General features: G+C 42.1%; 1 protein-coding gene across 10 annotated transcripts; it reads left to right on the top strand.

Moving 5' to 3' along the window:
• The first annotated feature begins 515 nt into the window (after positions 1-515).
• Positions 516-5491, top strand: LOC119307123 (glutathione S-transferase 4-like). Of its 10 annotated transcripts, none has more exons than XR_005149157.1 (6): positions 522-782; positions 928-976; positions 1633-1764; positions 1849-2047; positions 4786-4896; positions 5028-5491. XR_005149157.1 is itself a non-coding variant. In XM_037583220.1 (6 exons), exons 1-5 carry the CDS (start codon positions 633-635, stop codon positions 4817-4819), a joined length of 564 nt encoding a protein of 187 aa, XP_037439117.1. In that variant the 5' UTR covers positions 524-632; the 3' UTR covers positions 4820-4864; positions 5028-5491. The 10 variants fall into 10 exon arrangements, 4 of the variants coding, with proteins under 4 accessions (XP_037439120.1, XP_037439118.1, XP_037439117.1 ...); XM_037583220.1 differs by having other exon boundaries at positions 524-782; positions 4786-4864; XR_005149161.1 differs by having other exon boundaries at positions 715-782; positions 928-1473; positions 1575-1764; positions 4786-4864.
• Positions 5492-20333: the final 14842 nt, after the last annotated feature.

Genomic DNA, 20333 nt, shown 5'->3' on the forward strand with positions numbered 1-20333 from the left:
TTTCATCGTCTTGTAGTACTATTGCTAGGCTGGCGTGAGCAGTGGTTAGTTGGTGGCTTGTTCACGTGGATGAATGGCAGGAGGGCTTCCTCGATCGAATAGATTTCTTACAAGTAGGATGTTTGTATTCAGTAAGTAGTCAGCACTCGTGCGATATGGAGTTGGGTCATGGCCAAGGCACGCACGGCCTTCATCCTCGACCACGCAAGTGCATCCATCCTTTCAGCCGTCGACGCAAAGTCACAACTGTAGGGCCGCTGGTGGTTGCGTTGCGCCTCACAAAGTGGATGTTGAAGCAATCCTTGCAAATTTCGTTACTGTATTTGGTTCAGAGAAAAAAATTCCAACAGCCTCCAATTATTTTAGCACAATGATCCTAGCACAATTTTGCTTACCTACTACGTACGTACCCATGGATTGCATTGCGCTTGCGCACGCAAGCAGTGACGATCGGCGTCGCCTAAAAAACTCAGGTTTGACTGTATACATACCTTGAATATTGTTTTGGATTTGGATTGGACTGCCGGCGTGCTAAATGAACAACAGTAGTACTAGTGCTCGATGATGAACTACGTACATAAATGGACGCATAGTGGTGCACTGCAAGCACAGAGGGAGAAGAAGAAGAAGGGATGGCGCCTATGAAGGTGTACGGCTGGGCGGTGTCGCCATGGATGGCGCGGGTCCTCGTCTGCCTGGAGGAGGCCGGCGCCGAGTACGAGCTCGTGTCCATGAGCCGGAACGGCGGCGACCACCGGCGGCCGGAGCACCTCGCCAGAAACGTACGTCTGCTATCCTATCCTATAATCTCTTCAAGATCCGACTTCTTCTGCCCTGCCTACGCGTCTCTTGGAAGCAAGAAACAGAGTGGTCAACCGCGTTTGCGTGCTCAACTACTAACCCTGTTCCCGTCCGACAATTCTGCAGTCCTTCAGTGAGATCCCGGTGCTGGAGGACGGCGATCTCATGCTTTACCGTAAGCCTTCACTAGATCATGGATGGCGCGCGTTGCCGCACCCGTCCATTTTAAATGTTGTTTGATAGTGTTAGAAAATTATGTAGAACATGGGGTTCCTAATTATTTTGAAATGGAAGTGCAAAATAAAAGTTCCATCGAGTCTCCTTTGGCATGATCATGGCATGGACCCCAGTATAAACCTTAGTGGCGGACATTTTCTCATTCATCTATCCAATAGAATGGTATGACTTTATCTTCACAATTAAATGGACCAAAAAGCAAAATTAAATCCACGTCATAGTCACAGGAAGACAACTTCATGGCATTGCCCTTGGCAGATTTGTGATGAAAATATGTAGTTTTGCATGCAGATTTGTGATGAAAATATATAGAACGTCTATTTAGGACCCTGGGTGAAGAATAAGTAATTCTTCACCCCAGTCGAACGATCGAGCCAGAATACTGGGATTCTCTCGAATCGCACCCCACGATGACCAGAATTGTCCCTCCTCGAGGTAACTTTACGTTGGTCTTCGCTCACGATTGTTTTTTCTTTTATTTTCCTCGAGGTAAAATTACCTTGGCATCGAGGTAATTTTATTTGCTAACCGTTTAGGAGCTAGCAAACCTCAGGTTGCGTTATCTGCTAATCGGATCCGACTGGTTCCAAGCAGTACTCCATATTTCCCTCTCTCACGCGATAGAGACCAAGAGGCAAAGTGGGAATTGCACCGATGCGGCGCGAGATCCGCGGCGACAACGTCCTTCTCCGGCGTCCCTCTCCACCGCCATTGGTTTTCTCGCCAGTAAAGCCTCCCTCCTCCTCTTCCTCTGCTTTTCCCCATCCATTAATTTCTGAATTTTTAGGGTTAGGGTTCTTGATTTTTTAGGAGCGGGGCAAATGAAGAGGAAGGAGACCAAGAAAGAATACCGGGTTGCCCAAGAAGCTGCTCCTCGCGTTGACGCGGCACAATGGGAAGAGGTGGAACTCCCGTTGGCGACGTCCTCGTTGATCTCAAGTGCAAAATTTTGGGTTCGGCCAGAACAAGAGCCATCATTCTGTCGTACAGAAAAAAGATCCCTCATACTGTACGTGTTTCATCCTCACTTCCTCTGGTCAGTAGCGAGCTAAATTAATCTTTCATCAGGGTAAAAGAAGCAGAGTGGTAATCGGTTGTCCATCAGAAAAAACCTCGCACCACAAATGCTAGATCATTAGGAGCAGTAGCCGAAGGAGATTCAACAATTTCCTCACCCTCTATTTTTTTTCTAAAAAAATGCCTGCATCATCTGTTGTTTCCCCTATGCTACTAAATGAAAGATTCACAACGCATCAAAATTTTGATCAATTAATCGATGGAGTGCTCAGTACTGGGGGTGGACATCAAAATTTCAATCAATCAACTTGAGCATTTGCACTAATCAGAAATATGACACAGTGTACTGAACATAACTAACCAAAACCAAGGAAGGGTCCAGGGCGATAGCGTTGTGCATGGCGTGCTGGCATGTACTGACGGCATAGGCGAGACACTGCGGATCCAACTTCTGAGAAGCAGGGAAGAAGGAGGAGCCTCGGGCGTGGGCGTGCACTGTGCTGGTGTGGGCAGGCAGATTGGGTGTGCCTCGTGCGGCCACTCCCGACCGCCGGCTATGAGCCGTGAAGAGGTTACCAGGGGATTGAGCTCTTGAGGAGGAGGTCAGGACTCAGGGTAAGCTATCTGGTCGACGGAGGCCGATGCGGATGCTAGAGGCGACGGACTCACAGACGAGGAGGTTGTGATTTCTCAATCGCGTGATCGACAGATATGTGCTGCACATGGGCTCTATCTGCTGATTGGCTGTGCTTGAGTGACGAAAATACCAAGTAAAAATTTGTTTTCACAATCAAAAGGGGGAGGGGGGAGGGTCGTGGCCGCGTTTGGTCTCCACGATGCTCCGCCAGTGCAATAGAAGCACTACCTCTGTACAATGCAGTCACTGCATCACGTTGCATTGATGTGTTTTTTCTTATTGATAACTTGATTTGGTTAATTTGTGCATGACTATTTGTTTGTTTTTCTTTCACACGTCAGTGTTTGTGCCACGGCTTGTTAGATAACCATTTCCACACTTATGTAACTAGATAATGGAGAGCTACCAGCTTGTACTGCTCTGCTATGACTACTTTTCTGCTACCTTTCACTGTCACATCATCAAACATATGGACCAAACAAATTCATGTATCAAAAGAAGAAAACAAATACATTTCCCCGAAAGTTAAACATTTCATCAGACTTTACGCGAATATTGTACATATTGTTCTATCCCGGAGGGCGTTATGATTTGAAATGGCGAATGCCCACTGCAGTAATGAATTTGATTCTCGAATGCTAATTCAATTTTGTTTGCACTTCTGCCGATTTAAAGCATTCACTCAAACTTATTTTAAATCTTTTCTCAATTCTGTAGTTCATATATCACTGAGGCTGTAATAATTTTTGTGTGAATAACTCACTTTAACAGTAACTAGTTCCAAAATATTTCCAAAATGCTATGCATGAAGAGAAAATGGTGTACTGACAAGAACCTACCAAGCCCCCAATGTGATTTCTGTTGTAGTTAATGGTATACTAACAAGCACGTAGGATGGCCTATTTTTTTACTTGAGTCACTAATATAATTTCAGCTCTAGTTGGTATTTGGAAATGGGTATGCGTGGAAGCAAAGAACTATGACTGCCATTCTATCCTTCTGCTAGTTATTGAATTTTACAGTTTGTTTCTTCTTCTAGGCGGCCGATATGTTTTTCAGTTTAAGCTCAGCAAATGGAGTAGTGATATGGTCCTTGTGCATGTGATTTACTAGATTGTCAGCAACGATTCAGAGGTTACTAAATTTACATGGAGTAGTGAGAAAGTCTATTAATAACCCAGGGCGAAGAGTTCTTCACCCTGGTCGATCGACTGACTCAGACTATCGTTTTGCGTTTGAGGTAAAGAGGCCACCGATTCCACGTTGTAAAATTACATCGGGTTGGAAGTAATTACGTTTATCGTTGAGTCGAATCTGCCCCCACTTACCCATCTTTTTTCTGAGTTGTCCCTTCGAACGGTTTGTGAGTATCGGCGGCGATGCACACGCAGGAGACGGCGGTGTGGTTCTCATTGTTTTGGCTCGGACCGAATTAATCGATTGGCTGGCTGGCGGGGCGGCGTGCTCTCGGCAGCGTTGTTGCTGGGCCGCTGGGACAGAGTATTCTGTGGCGTCTGCCTAGGTCTTGGGCGGCGTCCTGCGGGGTCGTCGCGGTGGAGCCGTGATGGGTGATCGTGGCGGCGCTGCAGTGTGTGGCCGAGCTTGCGCTGCTTCATGACGGCATTCTGTAATGTTTAGATTGAAGTTTGGTTGGGTGCGAGTGCACGGGATGAGGTGCGCAACCCCAAAACTGATGCTATCTCTTCTAAATTTCCAATTAACTTGCACCTATGTTTCACTTTGCCATGCTATTCCTCAATTGCTTTGTCATGCTCTTCTCAAATCGCTAGTCTAGCCTGGTTCGCTCAAAAAAGCGAGGCAGAACAATCTGCCAGAACAGGTTTACGTAAAGCTCCTGTGCATTGTTGAACTCTCCTCTTATTTTTCTTTGATCTCTAATTGTAGTTAAGCATTTTTTTCTCTCACTCATTACAACTTGTTATTTTGAGAAGTGACTCTGTTCTGGATGTTGGAAATAACTTCAGATAATTCTGTTGCTTTCTAGTCAATTAAAAAAGCATGCTCGTCAATGTTCCTCTTGAGATCATTGCAATAGCTACGAGTTCTGATGCAATATTTCCTATTGTTTCTAGGTGCGTGTGTTGTGTCACTTTCCTGGGCTATTAGTTGTGTTTTGCCACATGAGGAGTTCTGCAGCGGCTTTTGCACTTGGTATGTTATCTTCAGGAGTCCTGTAAGAGCTGGTACCAGTGAACTACCTTTGCTTTTTATGACTCAAGGCTTGAGCCTTTTGTTATGTTTTCTAGACTTTACTATATTTGCTTACCTGTGTTTGTGTTCTTGTATTTAACACTTTGTAACTCCATTTGCTTAGGAACACGACATCGTTCTGAACTTCTAATGCCCCCAAATGCACCAGCAACACAGCAGGAAGAATGTCGACGGCGAGATGAGCAACATCTGGCAGATTGCCGACAGAGGCCACGGAAGGTGGCTGGAACCCCATTGTGGCCCCGAAATCAACCAACAACGGGCAAACAGAGAGGAGGTGACTCACGGACGTAGCGGGGCGTGGCAGAGTGGGCTACTATTCCACACTCTAAAATTGAGGTTCAGAGGAATGAAAAGAGTGATTTTGTTCCTGAATCATGCTTCACATTTCTTTAGCAAACAAGCACTAGCAGCCCCGTTTTGGACGTGCTTCTTGTAGGTTCATGTAGACATGCCAATGAAGGCCTGGTAAAGGAAAATAGAAAAAAAATACAGTATATTGGTTTAATTTTCTCTTGTGTAGACCAAAATTAGCAAGTAAAGGAAATTTGATTTTGCTTCCAAATTCTTTCTGTGAGTTCATCCCAAGAATAAAGTTTTGTTACTATTTAACTTGCAACTTGTGACTTCCGGAGGCAATTTTTCCATCTGATGTTGCTATTAAACAACTCCCACGCACAACAAAGAAATCAGGCTTCAACCAGATGTCCAACATCTCCAGAACCTTGATTGCTGATCGCCTGAACCTACAGAACTCTATGCTTGTAAGTAGTACATAGGCTTGAGAAAGCATACTTTTTTTCGTGTGCATGTAGGCTTCATGGGATTAATCTCTCTATCTTTATGTACAATTCACGTATTTGGTTCAGTCAAATGTATTACATTTTCTTTAAATCTACTTGCCTTGTAAGTAATCTACTACTCCGGTACTCCCTCTAGTGTCAAAAAAGAAAAAACCGTCTTACATTACGGGACTGAGGGAGCATTTTATTTCAGTAAACATCCTGACCTACATATGAGAATTATGTAGCTCCTTTATTACGACAGTAAGGATTCACTAAGTTCCTATCGTAACACATTGTCCATTTTTTTTTCAGTCTCTATCTCGTTGTTTCTCTAGGAGCAGAAAAGATCTTTTGAAGAAACTGAGTATCATGCGACGCAGCTCGTGCACATAGAGGTAGTTTAACACTGAGGTAAAATTACCTTGCGAGCCTATTTTTCCTTATGGCAACTTACTTAGCATGCATGACGAATATTTACGTCAAACCTTTGTTTCTTACGGCGGCGCGATAATAGTTTCTCACAGGAAGTAACTTAGTGGCATGCATAATGTAAGATTACTGTGCTCTCTTTTGTCCAGTCGAGGAATGGTTTCCTTCCTTTCCGGAGTAATCTTACCTCAAGTGTTACGTTTTCTGGACGTGGGATGGGCTGGGGTGAGGAATAAGAATTCCTCACCCTGGGTGACGAATAGTCAACCCCTATATATATATATATATATATATATATATATATAGAGAGAGAGAGAGAGAGAGAGAGAGAGAGAGAGAGAGTTGAAGATTTGTCTAACTGAATATAAGCATCAGGAAAAATTAATCCTCCTTCAAGAGTAATTACCATAGGTGTCAAAGTACATAACATTAGGTGTCAAGAAATTTTATGATGACAATCCCTTTTCTTACAAAACATACTATGCCTCTATCGCTTGAAAGTTCAGAACAAGACCAAGGTGCATAAACCATAACTGAAACATAAATTGTACTTGGGCAATTCTATCTATAGATTTTATTTAATGATAGTAGTAAGAAACGAATAGACACAGGAACATAGAGTATCTAGGGAGACTTGAGGAGGGAATCGTTCTAAAGAAATGGACATTGCTTTCTACTAAGCGCAGTCACATATCTACTCCGTTCATGTTGTTCACACATATTCTGTGTGGAACATATATTATCATTGCTGGTGTAGGTGATATGTGAAGGCATATGTAGCACATCCCACCCTGTCCACCCTCTAGCTCCGCCACTGCATGAAGCATCCTCTCTAATGAAAATAGCATAAGTAGCCACCATAAAAGAAATTAACGCCTTATGGCAGGAAATTCAAGGTCCTGACCATTATTAGTAATTTCATGGCAATTGATGATTCATTACAGATGCACTGGTAGCTATTCCACAATTAATAATTATCGAAAATTATTAGTAATAGAAAAGATTGAGAATGACAAACCAGATCCACCATTTGTCTTATTTCTAATTTAGTAATGTTGTGGTGCCAAGCTTAAGTAAACAGACCCTAATCTCTTCAAGGGTAAATTTCCCGATCTGCTCAGTATATAGGCATTCGTATACTTTCCATTAGCCCATGGTTTATTTCTTTGACAAGCTCTGTAGAATAATATTTGATTATGGCAGAAGAAATGAGAAGATACTGTGGTCAAGCAAAAAGAAAAAAGAGCCACAAGGTAAGATCATCCGAGTACCTTCATTTAGTAATGTTATTGCCAAGCTTCAGTAAACAAACTCTAATTTCTACAAGGGTAAATGTCTGAACGTGGTCAGTATATATAGGCATTTGAATACTTTTCATTAGCCCATGGTATATTTTCTTTGACAAGCTCTCTAGAATGATATCTGATTATGGCAGAAGAAATGGGAAGATACTGCAGTCAAGCAAAAAGAAAAAAGAGCCACAAGTTAAGATCATCCGAGTACCTTCAAGGCTGCCCTTGCTAATTAAAATTCCAGAAGACCATTGGAGCGTCCTTCGCAAAATAAAGTAAATGAAATGAATATCAGAATCTCAGGGACACCATAACATAAACTGGAATACAAAGGAGAAATAACAAATTGAAGGGAAAAAAGAAGAGTGTATCTGTAAGTCTGTAACCAAAGACAAAACATATTGTTCCGGATCCAAATCTGAAACACTATACGAAAGTAAACACCATACATCTGTTACAGAAGATACACATTATCAGTATGTCTCTTCTTTTGGTTCTGATTACCTGGCCATGCAAAAATATTGTTCTGGCTCCAAATCTAAAACAGTATACAGAAGTAAACATCACACGTCTGTTACAGAAGATACGCATTATCAGTATGTCTCTTCTTTTGGTTCTGACCACCTGGCAATTCAAAATCAAATAAACAGATCAGGAAGCTCCAAGATCTACCGAAATTAGTTGACAACAGCTAACATGAACATCATCTGTATGTAATTTTTTCTGGAATAAGAGGGCATCAGGACAAGGCAATTGCTTGGTGGAAGAGTGAATCATACATGAATTGAAAAGGAATATAGGGAAACCTATCCGAGCATCATGGTGAAGGAGGTTCTGCTGCTGGGGTGGAAAGGTTGAGCGAAGAGTTGTAGTGGAGGAAGCATATATACACGTACCATCATCCGCTATGAATGTCAGGACAGAAACTGAAGAATGGCCACATCTTGAAATCTCGATGGAGCAGTTCTGATCAGACGAAGCATCGGCATGAATCGCCTGCATCGGCTAGATCCTCTCCCTCCTTTCTCCATTCTGTAGCAGACTAATCGCCTGTGTCGGCTGGATCGACTGATCCCCTCGTTGCCCGCATCGCCGGTGGCGGCAGGATAATAGACTGCCATCTCTCTCTCGCCTGGGTTGATCTGGTTGTATAGTGACCTGGGGCCGATGGAGGTTAGCCTAATGGGCAGTGATCGAATTGTTTATTTTTGTTGCCTCATCCGGCCGCGCCGCTCGCGTCGGCGCGCAGCCGCCAATGCACTCCGAGGCCATGTCAGGCGGCGCAGTCGGAACAGAGCAGGTGGCGGAAAGTGGTTTAGAGCTTGTGTGTGGTGTTTCACCTATGCGCTGTGTTGGATAGGACGGTAGAGAAGGCCAGGATGATAGAAAAGGCCCAGTAGGCCAGTAGGCCCAATTGAATCTCAGACACCGAAAAAAGCGACCGGAGCAGCGGCCCGAAAAACCCAGCGCAGCCTGACACGCGAGTTTAGTGCCTGCGTACGAGATTTAGGTGCGACTAACAGCGATCCAACGGCCAAAAATGACTAAAAGTGGCGATCTAATGGATAGAAATGCTAATGGCCTGAGAGAGCTGGGAGGGTACTCAGTTTTAATATATCTAAAATGGTTTTTATTATATTTTTAGTTCAGTAGCTAATTTCTGTAAGCAATTTTTTTCTTGTCCCTCTTTTTTCAAATTATGTTCAGAATTTTGAAATTTTTTTGGAATTTCAGGTGAAAACATGATTTTCCTTTTTTTTGAGATTTTCCGAAATTATTCAAATATTGAGAAAATTCTTGTTTCAAAATTTTGTTCATAAATTTAAAAATGTTCCCGTTCTAAAAATGTGTTCAAAAATTCAAAAAGTATTCACATTTTTAAAAGATGTTCCCGTTCTCAAAATGTGTTCACAAATTCAAAAATTTAGAATATGTTTGGGAATTTCAAAAGATGTTCCCACTTTTAATATTTTTTTCACAAATTCAAAAAATTGCTCATATTTTCAAGATTAGTTCGCAAATTCAAGATGAATTCCGGGAATTTAAAAAAATGTTTGCCTTTCAATTTTTGTTCACAAATTGAAAAAATGTTCGGGAATTTCACTTTCGAATTTGTTCACAAAAATATCATGTTTTGAAAATGTGTTCATGAATTCAAAACTTGTTCAGGGAATATCAAATAATGTTCGCCTTTGAATATTTGTTCACAAATTTCAAAAAATGTTCGGGAATTTCACTTTCCAAATTGTTCACATAAAAATCATGTTTTCAAAATGTGTTCGTGAATTCAAAAATTGCTCAAGCAATTTCAAAAAATGTTTGCCTTCGAATTTTTGTCCGCAAGTTTCAAAAACTATTCGTGAATTTCACTTTCGAAATTGTTCATACAAAAATATCATGTTTTTCAAAATGTGTTCATGAATTCAAAATTTGTTTAGGGAATTTCAAAAAATGTTCGCCTTTCAATTTTTGTTCACAACTTAAAAAAGATGTTTGGGAATTTCACTTTCCAAAATTTTCAAAAAAAATCATGTTTTCAAAATGTGTTCGTGAATTCAAGAAATGTTCGGGGAATTTCAAAAAAGGTTCGCCTTTGAATTTTTGTACACAAATTTTAAAAATGTTCGGGAATTTCACTTTCCTAATTGTTTTACAAAAAAAATCATGTTTTCAAATGTGTTCGTGAATTTAGAAATTGTTCATGGAATTTCAAAAAATGTTAGTAATGATGCTGGCTAGCGACGTTTGTCAATAGCAAGAGGTTCTCGGTTTAATTGCTCACACAAATTTGTGTTTATGGGAATTTTTTTACGTGATGTTTTAAATTTCGCCGCTGTTGATTACCTATTTAAATGCCACGCTGCCAATATTGCACAAAAACTTGTGTGTCTCAGTGGTTAATGGCTTTCATGTTGCGCGCAACCAACCTTGACGTGTCGTGTTCGAATCCCAGCGCCATCCCCTTCTTTTTCTGCCTTTTTTCACGTAGCAACCCGTGTCATTGCAAATGGGCCGGCCCAGCTGAGTCGCCCTGTGCGAACCACCGACTGTTTGCCGCAACAAGCGGCAAATAGGAGGTCCCCAAATACAAGCCCGAGCTTCTAGGAGCGGGCAGCCTCGAGGAGTCGGCGATGGTGGATGTCTGGGCTGATGTGGATGCCCACCAGCTCGAGCCCATACTCAAGCCCATCGTGTTCAACTGCATCATCCACCCTTTCATCGGGATGGACATCGACCAGGGCCTCATCGATGAGAGCGTTGAGAAGCTGAAGAAGCTGCTAGAGGTGTATGAGGCGAGGCTGTCAAGCAACAAGTATTTGGCCGGGGATTTCGTGAGCTTTGCCGACCTCACTCATTTCTTCTTCATGCGCTACTTCATGGCGACGGAGCACGCGGTCGTTCTTGACGCATACCCGCATGCCAAAGCATGGTGGGACGCATTGTTGGCAAGGCCGTCGGTCAAGAAGGTGATAGCTGGCATGCCTCCGAATTTTCGATTCGGGAGCAAACTCATTGTAAGTGGGTACTTACGAGAAAACTCATGAACCTACATTTGCGCAGAAGGTGATGAAGTAGCCATGAATTTTCAACTATGTGAGATTAGGAACATTCGCCTACTTCATCAGCTTTACCTAAATGTAGCCATTCTTGACATAGTAGTAATCAGCTGGCCCTTCTTCAGACATCGGTCTTAGAGGATGGTCCTTCTAGTAGACAATGTCTCCCTTTTGGCCTAGCCAAGAAGCACTCTCCATAATAAAGGAATCAAATGGGAGGACAAACATCGGTCCTTAGGATACTTGCCTTCTTCACCAACACATGAGTATGGCCAAATTGTTAGTTTGGCAGGAGTCCGGAGACAATGAATAGTGGCATGCCATTCCACGGTGTGTGCTCCGATATTTGAAGACTGCTGAGGGGTGAATCATGATTTTGGCAAGGTTATACTTGAAAAAAGGCAATCATAAATCAAACGTGTTTGCGCATGAGCTAGTTCCAATGGACATGAGTTGTGGTCGCATGCCCCCCTAATTCCCACATTTTTCTTTGCCATTGTTAGTTTATGATGTAACTACCGCTTTATTTTTTGGAAATAACTATAATTTAAGTTGATAGTTAATTGACACGACATCATTTTGGCTTCACAGGTGAACAGTGAAATGAGAAAATATGTCTAGTTTTTGCAGGGGCTAAAAATAATATTATATATACTATGTTCATGTCTCCAACATGCGTGCAAATTTTCATAAGAAAACAACACATGTTGTGATTTTTTGGGAGAATGGAACAAAATCTATGGTATGAAAAGTAGGTTTTCCAAAGAAAACTTTCCTTCTTGTCCAGACCACAATGTTTGTTGTTTCCACATGAAAATTTTCATGCACGTCAAAGCAAGGACGAATCTACTGGAGGGCAGGCGATGCGATTTATTTTGTAGAAAAATGATAACTCGGGAAATGCATCCACAATTATTGGGTCCAAATCATGTGGATGGCAATCTTTAAAAAAACGTTGGTATTTGTGTGTGCTACATGGCAGTTTTCACTTTCGATCATGACATGTTTTGTAATATTTCCATGGCAAAAAAAAATTGATCATCAAAACTTTATTTCTCAAACAATGGCCATGCCGTTTACAATTTGAGGCAAAATAAAGTCTAGCAAAACATTGATTTAGTGTTAGCTTATGTGAGACTTGGGACTCTAATGCCCCCGACATTGCCATTGCAACTTTAGTAGAAAATTGGATGGCAATTCATGTGATCGCTGGGAAAAAGCTCCACAAAACAGGGAGCTCCCAGTTGGCACTGCAGGCACCAGTTTCCTAAGCCGACGCCCACGCACCATCGCCCGTGGGCGGGCCCATATAGGCGAGCACTCGATTGTTCCTTCAATCGCTGGTTCGTTCCATGGATCAGTACATCGACCAATTTACTGCTCGCTACCCCTAGAAAAATCAGTTAACTGTTGATTCATATACAAAAAACTGAAAAATTTACAAAAAACAAAAAAGTTTATGAATTAAAAAATGTGCACGGACTTTGAACAAAAGTTAACAAAGTTTTTTAAAAAGTTCACCAAATTTAAAAAAAGATCATCCAATTTGAAAAAAAGTTCATCAATTATAAAAAAAGTTCACAGATTTAAAAAATGCTTGTTGATTTTTGAAAAAAAATCATCAAATATGAAAACAGTTCATCGAATTAGAAAACAGTTCATCAAATTTCAAGAGTGTTGAACCCAACGAGGAGCAGAACAAAATGACAAGTGATTTTCAGCAAGGTATTTTTTGCAGGTACTAAAAGTTGCAGTGGTAGATAGTTTTTTAGTAAAATAGTTTGTAACAAGTAACAAGTAGCAACGGTGACAAGATGCAGCAAGGTGGACCAATCCTTTTTATAGCAAAAGACAAGCTGAACGCTCTTTTATATGAAGCAAAGCGTTCTCGTAGACACATGAGAATTATCATCTAGTCATGTTCATCATGTTTAATTTATTCGCGTTTGCTACTTTGATAATTTGATATGTGGGTGGATCGGTGCTAGATGCTGCTTGAACAAACAACCCTCTTATGATTACCTCATCTCGCAAGCATCCGCAATTTATGGAATAACACATAAACTAGGGTTTAATCTTCTGTCCCTCTAGCAACCCATCATCTACTTTTAACTCCACAATGTCTTCTCTTAGGCTCAAGTACGATGAAGTGTCATGTAGTCCGCATTCACATGACACCACTAAAGGAAGAAAACATACATATCATCAAAATATCGAACAAATACTAACTTTACATGATTACTTATAACAAGACTCCTCTCATGTCCTCAAGAACAAAAATAACTACTCACAAATCATATTCATGCTCAAGATCAGAGGGGTATTGATTATGCTTAAGGATCTAAACATTTAAAATTCCACCAAATAAACAAATTAGTATCAACTATAAGATGTAATCAACACTACTAGCAACCCACAGGTACCAATCTGAGGTTTTGGGACAGAGGCTAAATACAAGAGATCAACTAGGATTTGAGAGGAGATAGTGTTGGTGAAGGTGTTCATGAAGATTGGTCCTCGCATGATGAGAGGATCATTGGTGATGTCGATGATTTCAATTTCCCCCTCCTAGAGGGAAGTTCCCCTCGCGGAATCGCTCCGCCGGAGAGCAAAAATGCTCCTTCCCAGGTTCCACCTCAAGACGGCGGCAGCTCGCCCCGAAAGTCTTCTCCTTATTTTCTAGGGCAAATAGACTCATACAGCAGAAGATAGGCACTGGATGCCTGTTGGGGGGGGGGGGCTACGAGCTCATAGGGCGCGCTCTAGGGGACGCCCCCTGAGCTCGTCGCTCCCTGGTGGCCCCCCTTTTGGTAATTCTTCCGCCATTTTTTATGTATTTCAAAATAATTCTCCATAAATTTTTAGGTCATTTGGAGTTGTGGAGAATATCTATCTCTATTGTAGCTTTTTCAGGTCTAGAATTCCAGCTGCCGGCAATCTCCCTCTTCATGTGAAACTTGAAAAATAAAAGACAAAAGGCATTAGAATTGCATCATAAAGTGAAATAACAAACCAAAACATAATAAATAATAGTAGTGAAACTGTTGGGAACGTAGTAATTTAAAAATTTTCCTACGCACACGCAAGATCATGGTGATGGCATAGCAACGAGAGGGGAGAGTGTTCGTCCACGTACCCTCGTAGACCGTAAGCGGAAGCGTTATGACAACGCGGTTGATGTAGTCGTACGTCTTCACGATCCGACCGATCCAAGCACCGAACGTACGGCACCTCCGAGTTCAGCACACGTTCAGCTCGATGACGATCCCCGGGCTCCGATCCAGCAAAGCTTCAGGGATGAGTTCCGTCAGCACGACGGCGTGGTGACGATGATGATGTTCTACCGGCGCAGGGCTTCGCCTAAACTCCGCGACGATATGACCGAGGTGGAATATGGTGGAGGGGGCACCGCACACGGCTAAGGAACGATCCGTAGATCAACTTGTGTGTCTATGGGGTGCCCCCCTGCCCCCGTATATAAAGGAGCAAGGGGGGAGGCCGGCCGGCCCCTTGGGCGCGCCAAGGGAGGAGGAATCCTCCTCCTAGTAGGAGTAGGACTCCTCCTTTCCTACTCCTACTAGGAGGGGGAAGGAAGGGGGAAGGAAAGGGGGGGCGCCGCCCCCCCCCCCTCCGAGTCCAATTCGGACCAGAGGGGGGAGGGGGCGCGTGGCCCATGCTGGCCGCCCCTCTCTCCTTTCCCCTAAGGCCCATAAGGCCCAATACTCTCCCGGGGGGTTCCGATAACCCCCCTCCCCCCCTCGGCACTCCGGTTTTCTCCGAAATCACCCGGAACACTTTTGGTGTCCGAATATAGTCGTCCAATATATCAATCTTTATGTCTCAACCATTTCGAGACTCCTCGTCATGTCCGTGATCACATCCGGGACTCCGAACAAACTTCGGTACATCAAAACTTATAAACTCATAATAAAACTGTCATCGTAACGTTAAGCGTGCGGACCCTACGGGTTCGAGAACTATGTAGACATGACCTAGAACCATTCTCGGTCAATAACCAATAGCGGGACCTGGATGCCCATATTGGTTCCTACATATTCTACGAAGATCTTTATCGGTCAAACTGCATAACAACATACGTTGTTCCCTTTGTCATCGGTATGTTACTTGCCCGAGATTTGATCGTCGGTATCCAATACCTAGTTCAATCTCGTTACCGACAAGTCTCTTTACTCGTTCTGTAACACATCATCTTATAACTAACTCATTAGTTACAATGCTTGCAAGTCTTAGGTGATGAGTATTACCGAGAGGGCCCAGAGATACCTCTCCGACAATCGGAGTGACAAAACCTAATCTTGAATTATGCCAACCCAACATGTACCTTTGGAAACACCTGTAGAGCACCTTTATAATCACCCAGTTACGTTGTGACGTTTGGTAGCACACAAAGTGTTCTTCCGGTAAACGGGAGTTGCACAATCTCATAGTTGCAGGAACTTTGTATAAGTCATGAAGAAAGCAATAGCAATATACTAAACGATCAAGTGCTAGGCTAACGGAATGGGTCATGTCAATCACATCATTATCCTAATGATGTGATCCCATTAATCAAATGACAACACATGTCTATGGTTAGGAAACATAACCATCTTTGATTAATGAGCTAGTCATGTAGAGGCATACTAGTGACTTTATGTTTGTCTATGTATTCACACATGTATCATGTTTCCGGTTAATACAATTCTAGCATGAATAATAAACATTTATCATGATATGAGGAAATAAATAATAACTTTATTATTGCCTCTAGGGCATATTTCCTTCAGTCTCCCACTTGCACTAGAGTCAATAATCTAGATTACATAGTAATGATTCTAACACCCATGGAGTCTTGGTGCTGATCATGTTTTGCTCGTGAGAGAGGCTTAGTCAACGGGTCTGCAACATTCAGATCCGTATGTATCTTGCAAATCTCTATGTCTCCCACTTAGACTTGGTCCCGAATGGAATTGAAGCGTCTCTTGATGTGCTTGGTCCTCTTGTGAAATCTGGATTCCTTTGCCAAGGCAATTGCACCAGTATTGTCACAGAAGATCTTCATTGGTCCCGATGCATTAGGTATGACACCTAGATCGGAAATGAACTCCTTCATCCAGACTCCTTCATTTGCTGCTTCTGAAGCAGCTATGTACTCTGCTTCACATGTAGATCCCGCTACGATGCTTTATTTAGAACTGCACCAACTTACAGCTCCACCGTTTAATAAAAACACGTATCCGGTTTGCGATTTAGAATCTTCCGGATCAGTGTCAAAGCTTGCATCGACGTAACCGTTTACGACTAGCTCTTTGTCACTTCCATATACGAGAAACATATCCTTAGTCCTTTTCAGGTATTTCAGGATGTTCTTGACCGCTGTCCAGTGATCCACTCCTGGATTACTTTGGTACCTTCCTGCCAAGCTTATTGCTAAGCATACGTCAGGTCTGGTACATAGCATTGCATACATGATAGAGCCTATGGCTGAAGCATAGGGAACATTTTTCATTTTCTCTCTATCTTCTGCTGTGGTCGGGCATTGAGTTTGACTCAACTTCACACCTTGTAGCACAGGCAAGAATCCTTTCTTTGCCTGATCCATTTTGAACTTTTTAAAAATTTTGTCAAGATATGTGCTTTGTGAAAGTCCTATTAAGCGTCTTGATCTATCTCTATAGATCTTGATGCCCAATATGTAAGCAGCTTCACCGAGGTCTTTCATTGAAAAACTTTTATTCAAGTATTCTTTTATGCTATCCAGAAATTCTATATCATTTCCAATTAATAATATGTCATCTACATATAAAATTAGAAATGCTACAGAGCTCCCACTCACTTTCTTGTAAATACAGGCTTCTCCAAAAGTCTGTATAAAACCATATGCTTTGATCACACTATCAAATCGTTTATTCCAACTCCGAGATGCTTGCACCAGTCCATAAATGGAACGCTGGAGCTTGCACACTTTGTCAACACCTTTTGGATCAACAAAACCTTCCGGCTGCATCATATACAACTCTTCTTCTAGAAATCCATTCAAGAATGCAGTCTTGACATCCATTTGCCAAATTTCATAATCATGAAATGCAGCAATAGCTAACATGATTCGGACGGACTTAAGCATCGCTACGGGTGAGAAAGTCTCATCGTAGTCAACCCCTTGAACTTGTCGAAAACCTTTTGCAACAAGTCGAGCTTTATAGACAGTTATATTACCATCAGCGTCAGTCTTCTTCTTAAAAATTCATTTATTCTCAATGGCTTGCCGATCATCGGGCAAGTCAACCAAAGTCCATACTTTGTTTTCATAAATGGACCCCATCTCAGATTTCATGGCTTCTAGCCATTTTGCGGAATCCGGGCTCATCATCGCTTTCTCATAGTTCGTAGGTTCATCATGGTCAAGTAACATGACTTCCAGAATAGGATTACCGTACCACTCTGGTGCGGATCTTACTCTGGTAGACCTACGAAGTTCAGTAGAAACTTGATCTGAAGATTCATGATCAATATCATTAGCTTCGTCACTAATTGGTGTAGTTGTCACAGGAACCGGTTCTTGTGATGAACTACTTTCCAATAAGGGAGAAGGTACAGTTACCTCATCAAGTTCTACTTTCCTCCCACTCACTTCTTTCGAGAGAAACTCCTTCTCTAGAAAGGATCCGAATTTAGCAACGAAAATCTTGCCCTCAGATCTGTGATAGAAGGTGTACCCAATTGTCTCTTTTGGGTATCCTATGAAGACACATTTCTCCGATTTGGGTTCGAGCTTATCTGGTTGAAGTTTCTTCACATAAGCATCGCAGCCCCAAACTTTAAGAAACGACAACTTAGGTTTCTTGCGAAACCACAGTTCATAAGGCATCGTCTCAATGAATTTTGATGGTGCCCTATTTAACATGAATGCGGCCGTCTCTAAAGCATAACCCCAAAACGATAGCGGTAAATCAGTAAGAGACATCATAGATCGCACCATATCAAGTAAAGTACGATTACGACGTTCGGACACACCATTTCGTTGTGGTGTTCCAGGTGGCGTGAGTTGCGAAACTATTCCACATTGTTTCAAGTGTAGGCCAAACTCATAACTCAAATACTCTCCTCCACGATCAGATCGTAGAAACTTTATTTTTTTGTTACGATGATTTTCCACTTCACTCTGAAATTCTTTGAACTTTTCAAATGTTTCAGACTTGTGTTTCATCAAGTAGATATACCCATATCTGCTCAAATCATCTGTGAAGGTGAGAAAATAACGATACCCGCCGCGAGCCTCAACATTCATTGGGCCACAAACATCAGTATGTATGATTTCCAACAAATCAGTTGCTCGCTCCATAGTTCCGGAGAACGGCGTTTTAGTCATCTTGCCCATAAGGCACGGTTCGCAAGTACCAAGTGATTCATAATCAAGTGATTCCAAAAGTCCATCAGTATGGAGTTTCTTCATGCGCTTTACATCGATATGACCCAAACGGCAGTGCCACAAATAAGTTGCACTATCATTATCAACTCTGCATCTTTTGGTTTCAACACTATGAATATGTGTATCACTACTATCGAGATTTAATAAAAATAGACCACTCTTCAAGGGTGCATGACCATAAAAGATATTACTCATATAAATAGAACAACCATTATTCTCTGATTTAAATGAATAACCGTCTCGCATCAAACAAGATCCAGATATAATGTTCATGCTCAATGCTGGCACCAAATAACAATTATTCAGGTCTAAAACTAATCCCGAAGGTAGATGTAGAGGTAGCGTGCCGATCGCGATCACATCGACTTTGGAACCGTTTCCCACACGCATCGTCACCTCGTCCTTGGCCAGTGCTCGCTTATTCCGTAGTCCCTGTTTCGAGTTGCAAATATTAGCAACAGAACCAGTATCAAATACCCAGGTGCTACTACGAGCTCTAGTTAGGTACACATCAATAACATGTATATCACATATACCTTTGTTCACTTTGCCATCCTTCTTATCCGCCAAATACTTGGGGCAGTTCCGCTTCCAGTGACCAGTCTGCTTGCAGTAGAAGCACTCAGTTTCAGGCTTAGGTCCAAACTTGGGTTTCTTCTCTTGAGCAGCAACTTGCTTGCTGTTCTTCTTGAAGTTCCCCTTCTTCTTCCCTTTGCCCTTTTTCTTGAATCTAGTGGTCTTGTTGACCATCAACACTTGATGCTCCTTCTTGATTTCTACCTCCGCAGCTTTTAGCATTGCGAAGAGCTCGGGAATAGTCTTGTTCATCCCTTGCATATTATAGTTCATCACAAAGCTCTTGTAGCTTGGTGGTAGTGATTGGAGAATTCTGTCAATGACGCTATCATCCGGAAGATTAACTCCCAGTTGAATCAAGTGATTATTATACCCAGACATTTTGAGTATATGCTCACTGACAGAACTATTCTCCTCCATCTTGCAGCTGTAGAACTTATTGGAGACTTCATATCTCTCAATCCGGGCATTTGCTTGAAATATTAACTTCAACTCTTGGAACATCTCATATGCTCCATGACGTTCAAAACGTCGTTGAAGACCCGGTTCTAAGCCGTAAAGCATGGCACACTGAACTATAGAGTAGTCATCAGCTTTGCTCTGCCAGACGTTCTTAACGTCGTTAGTTGCATCAGTAGCAGGCCTGGCACCCAGCGGTGCTTCCAGGACGTAACTTTTCTGTGCAGCAATGAGGATAATCCTCAGGTTACGGACCCAGTCCGTGTAATTGCTACCATCATCTTTCAACTTTGCTTTCTCAAGGCACGCATTAAAATTCAACGGAACAACATCACGAGCCATCTATCTATAAACAAACATAGACAAGCAAAATACTATCAGGTACTAAGTTCATGATAAATTTAAGTTCAATTAATCATATTACTTAAGAACTCCCACTTAGACAGACATCTCTCTAGTCATCTAAGTGATCACGTGATCCAAATCAACTAAACCATAACCGATCATCACGTGAGATGGAGTAGTTTTCAATGGTGAACATCACTATGTTGATCATATCTACTATATGATTCACGCTCGACCTTTCGGTCTCCGTGTTCCGAGGCCATATCTGCATATGCTAGGCTCGTCAAGTTTAACCCGAGTATTCCGCGTGTGCAAAACTGTCTTGCACCCATTGTAGATGGACGTAGAGCTTATCACACCCGATCATTACGTGGTGTCTGGGCACGATGAACTTTGGCAACGGTGCATACTCAGGGAGAACACTTCTTGATAATTTTAGTGAGAGATCATCTTAAAATGCTACCGTCAATCAAAGCAAGATAAGATGCATAAAGGATAAACATCACATGTAATCAATATAAGTGATATGATATGGCC

Source organism: Triticum dicoccoides, chromosome 5B, assembly GCF_002162155.2.
Source record: "Triticum dicoccoides isolate Atlit2015 ecotype Zavitan chromosome 5B, WEW_v2.0, whole genome shotgun sequence".
In the NCBI taxonomy this organism is placed as follows: Eukaryota; Viridiplantae; Streptophyta; class Magnoliopsida; order Poales; family Poaceae; genus Triticum; species Triticum dicoccoides.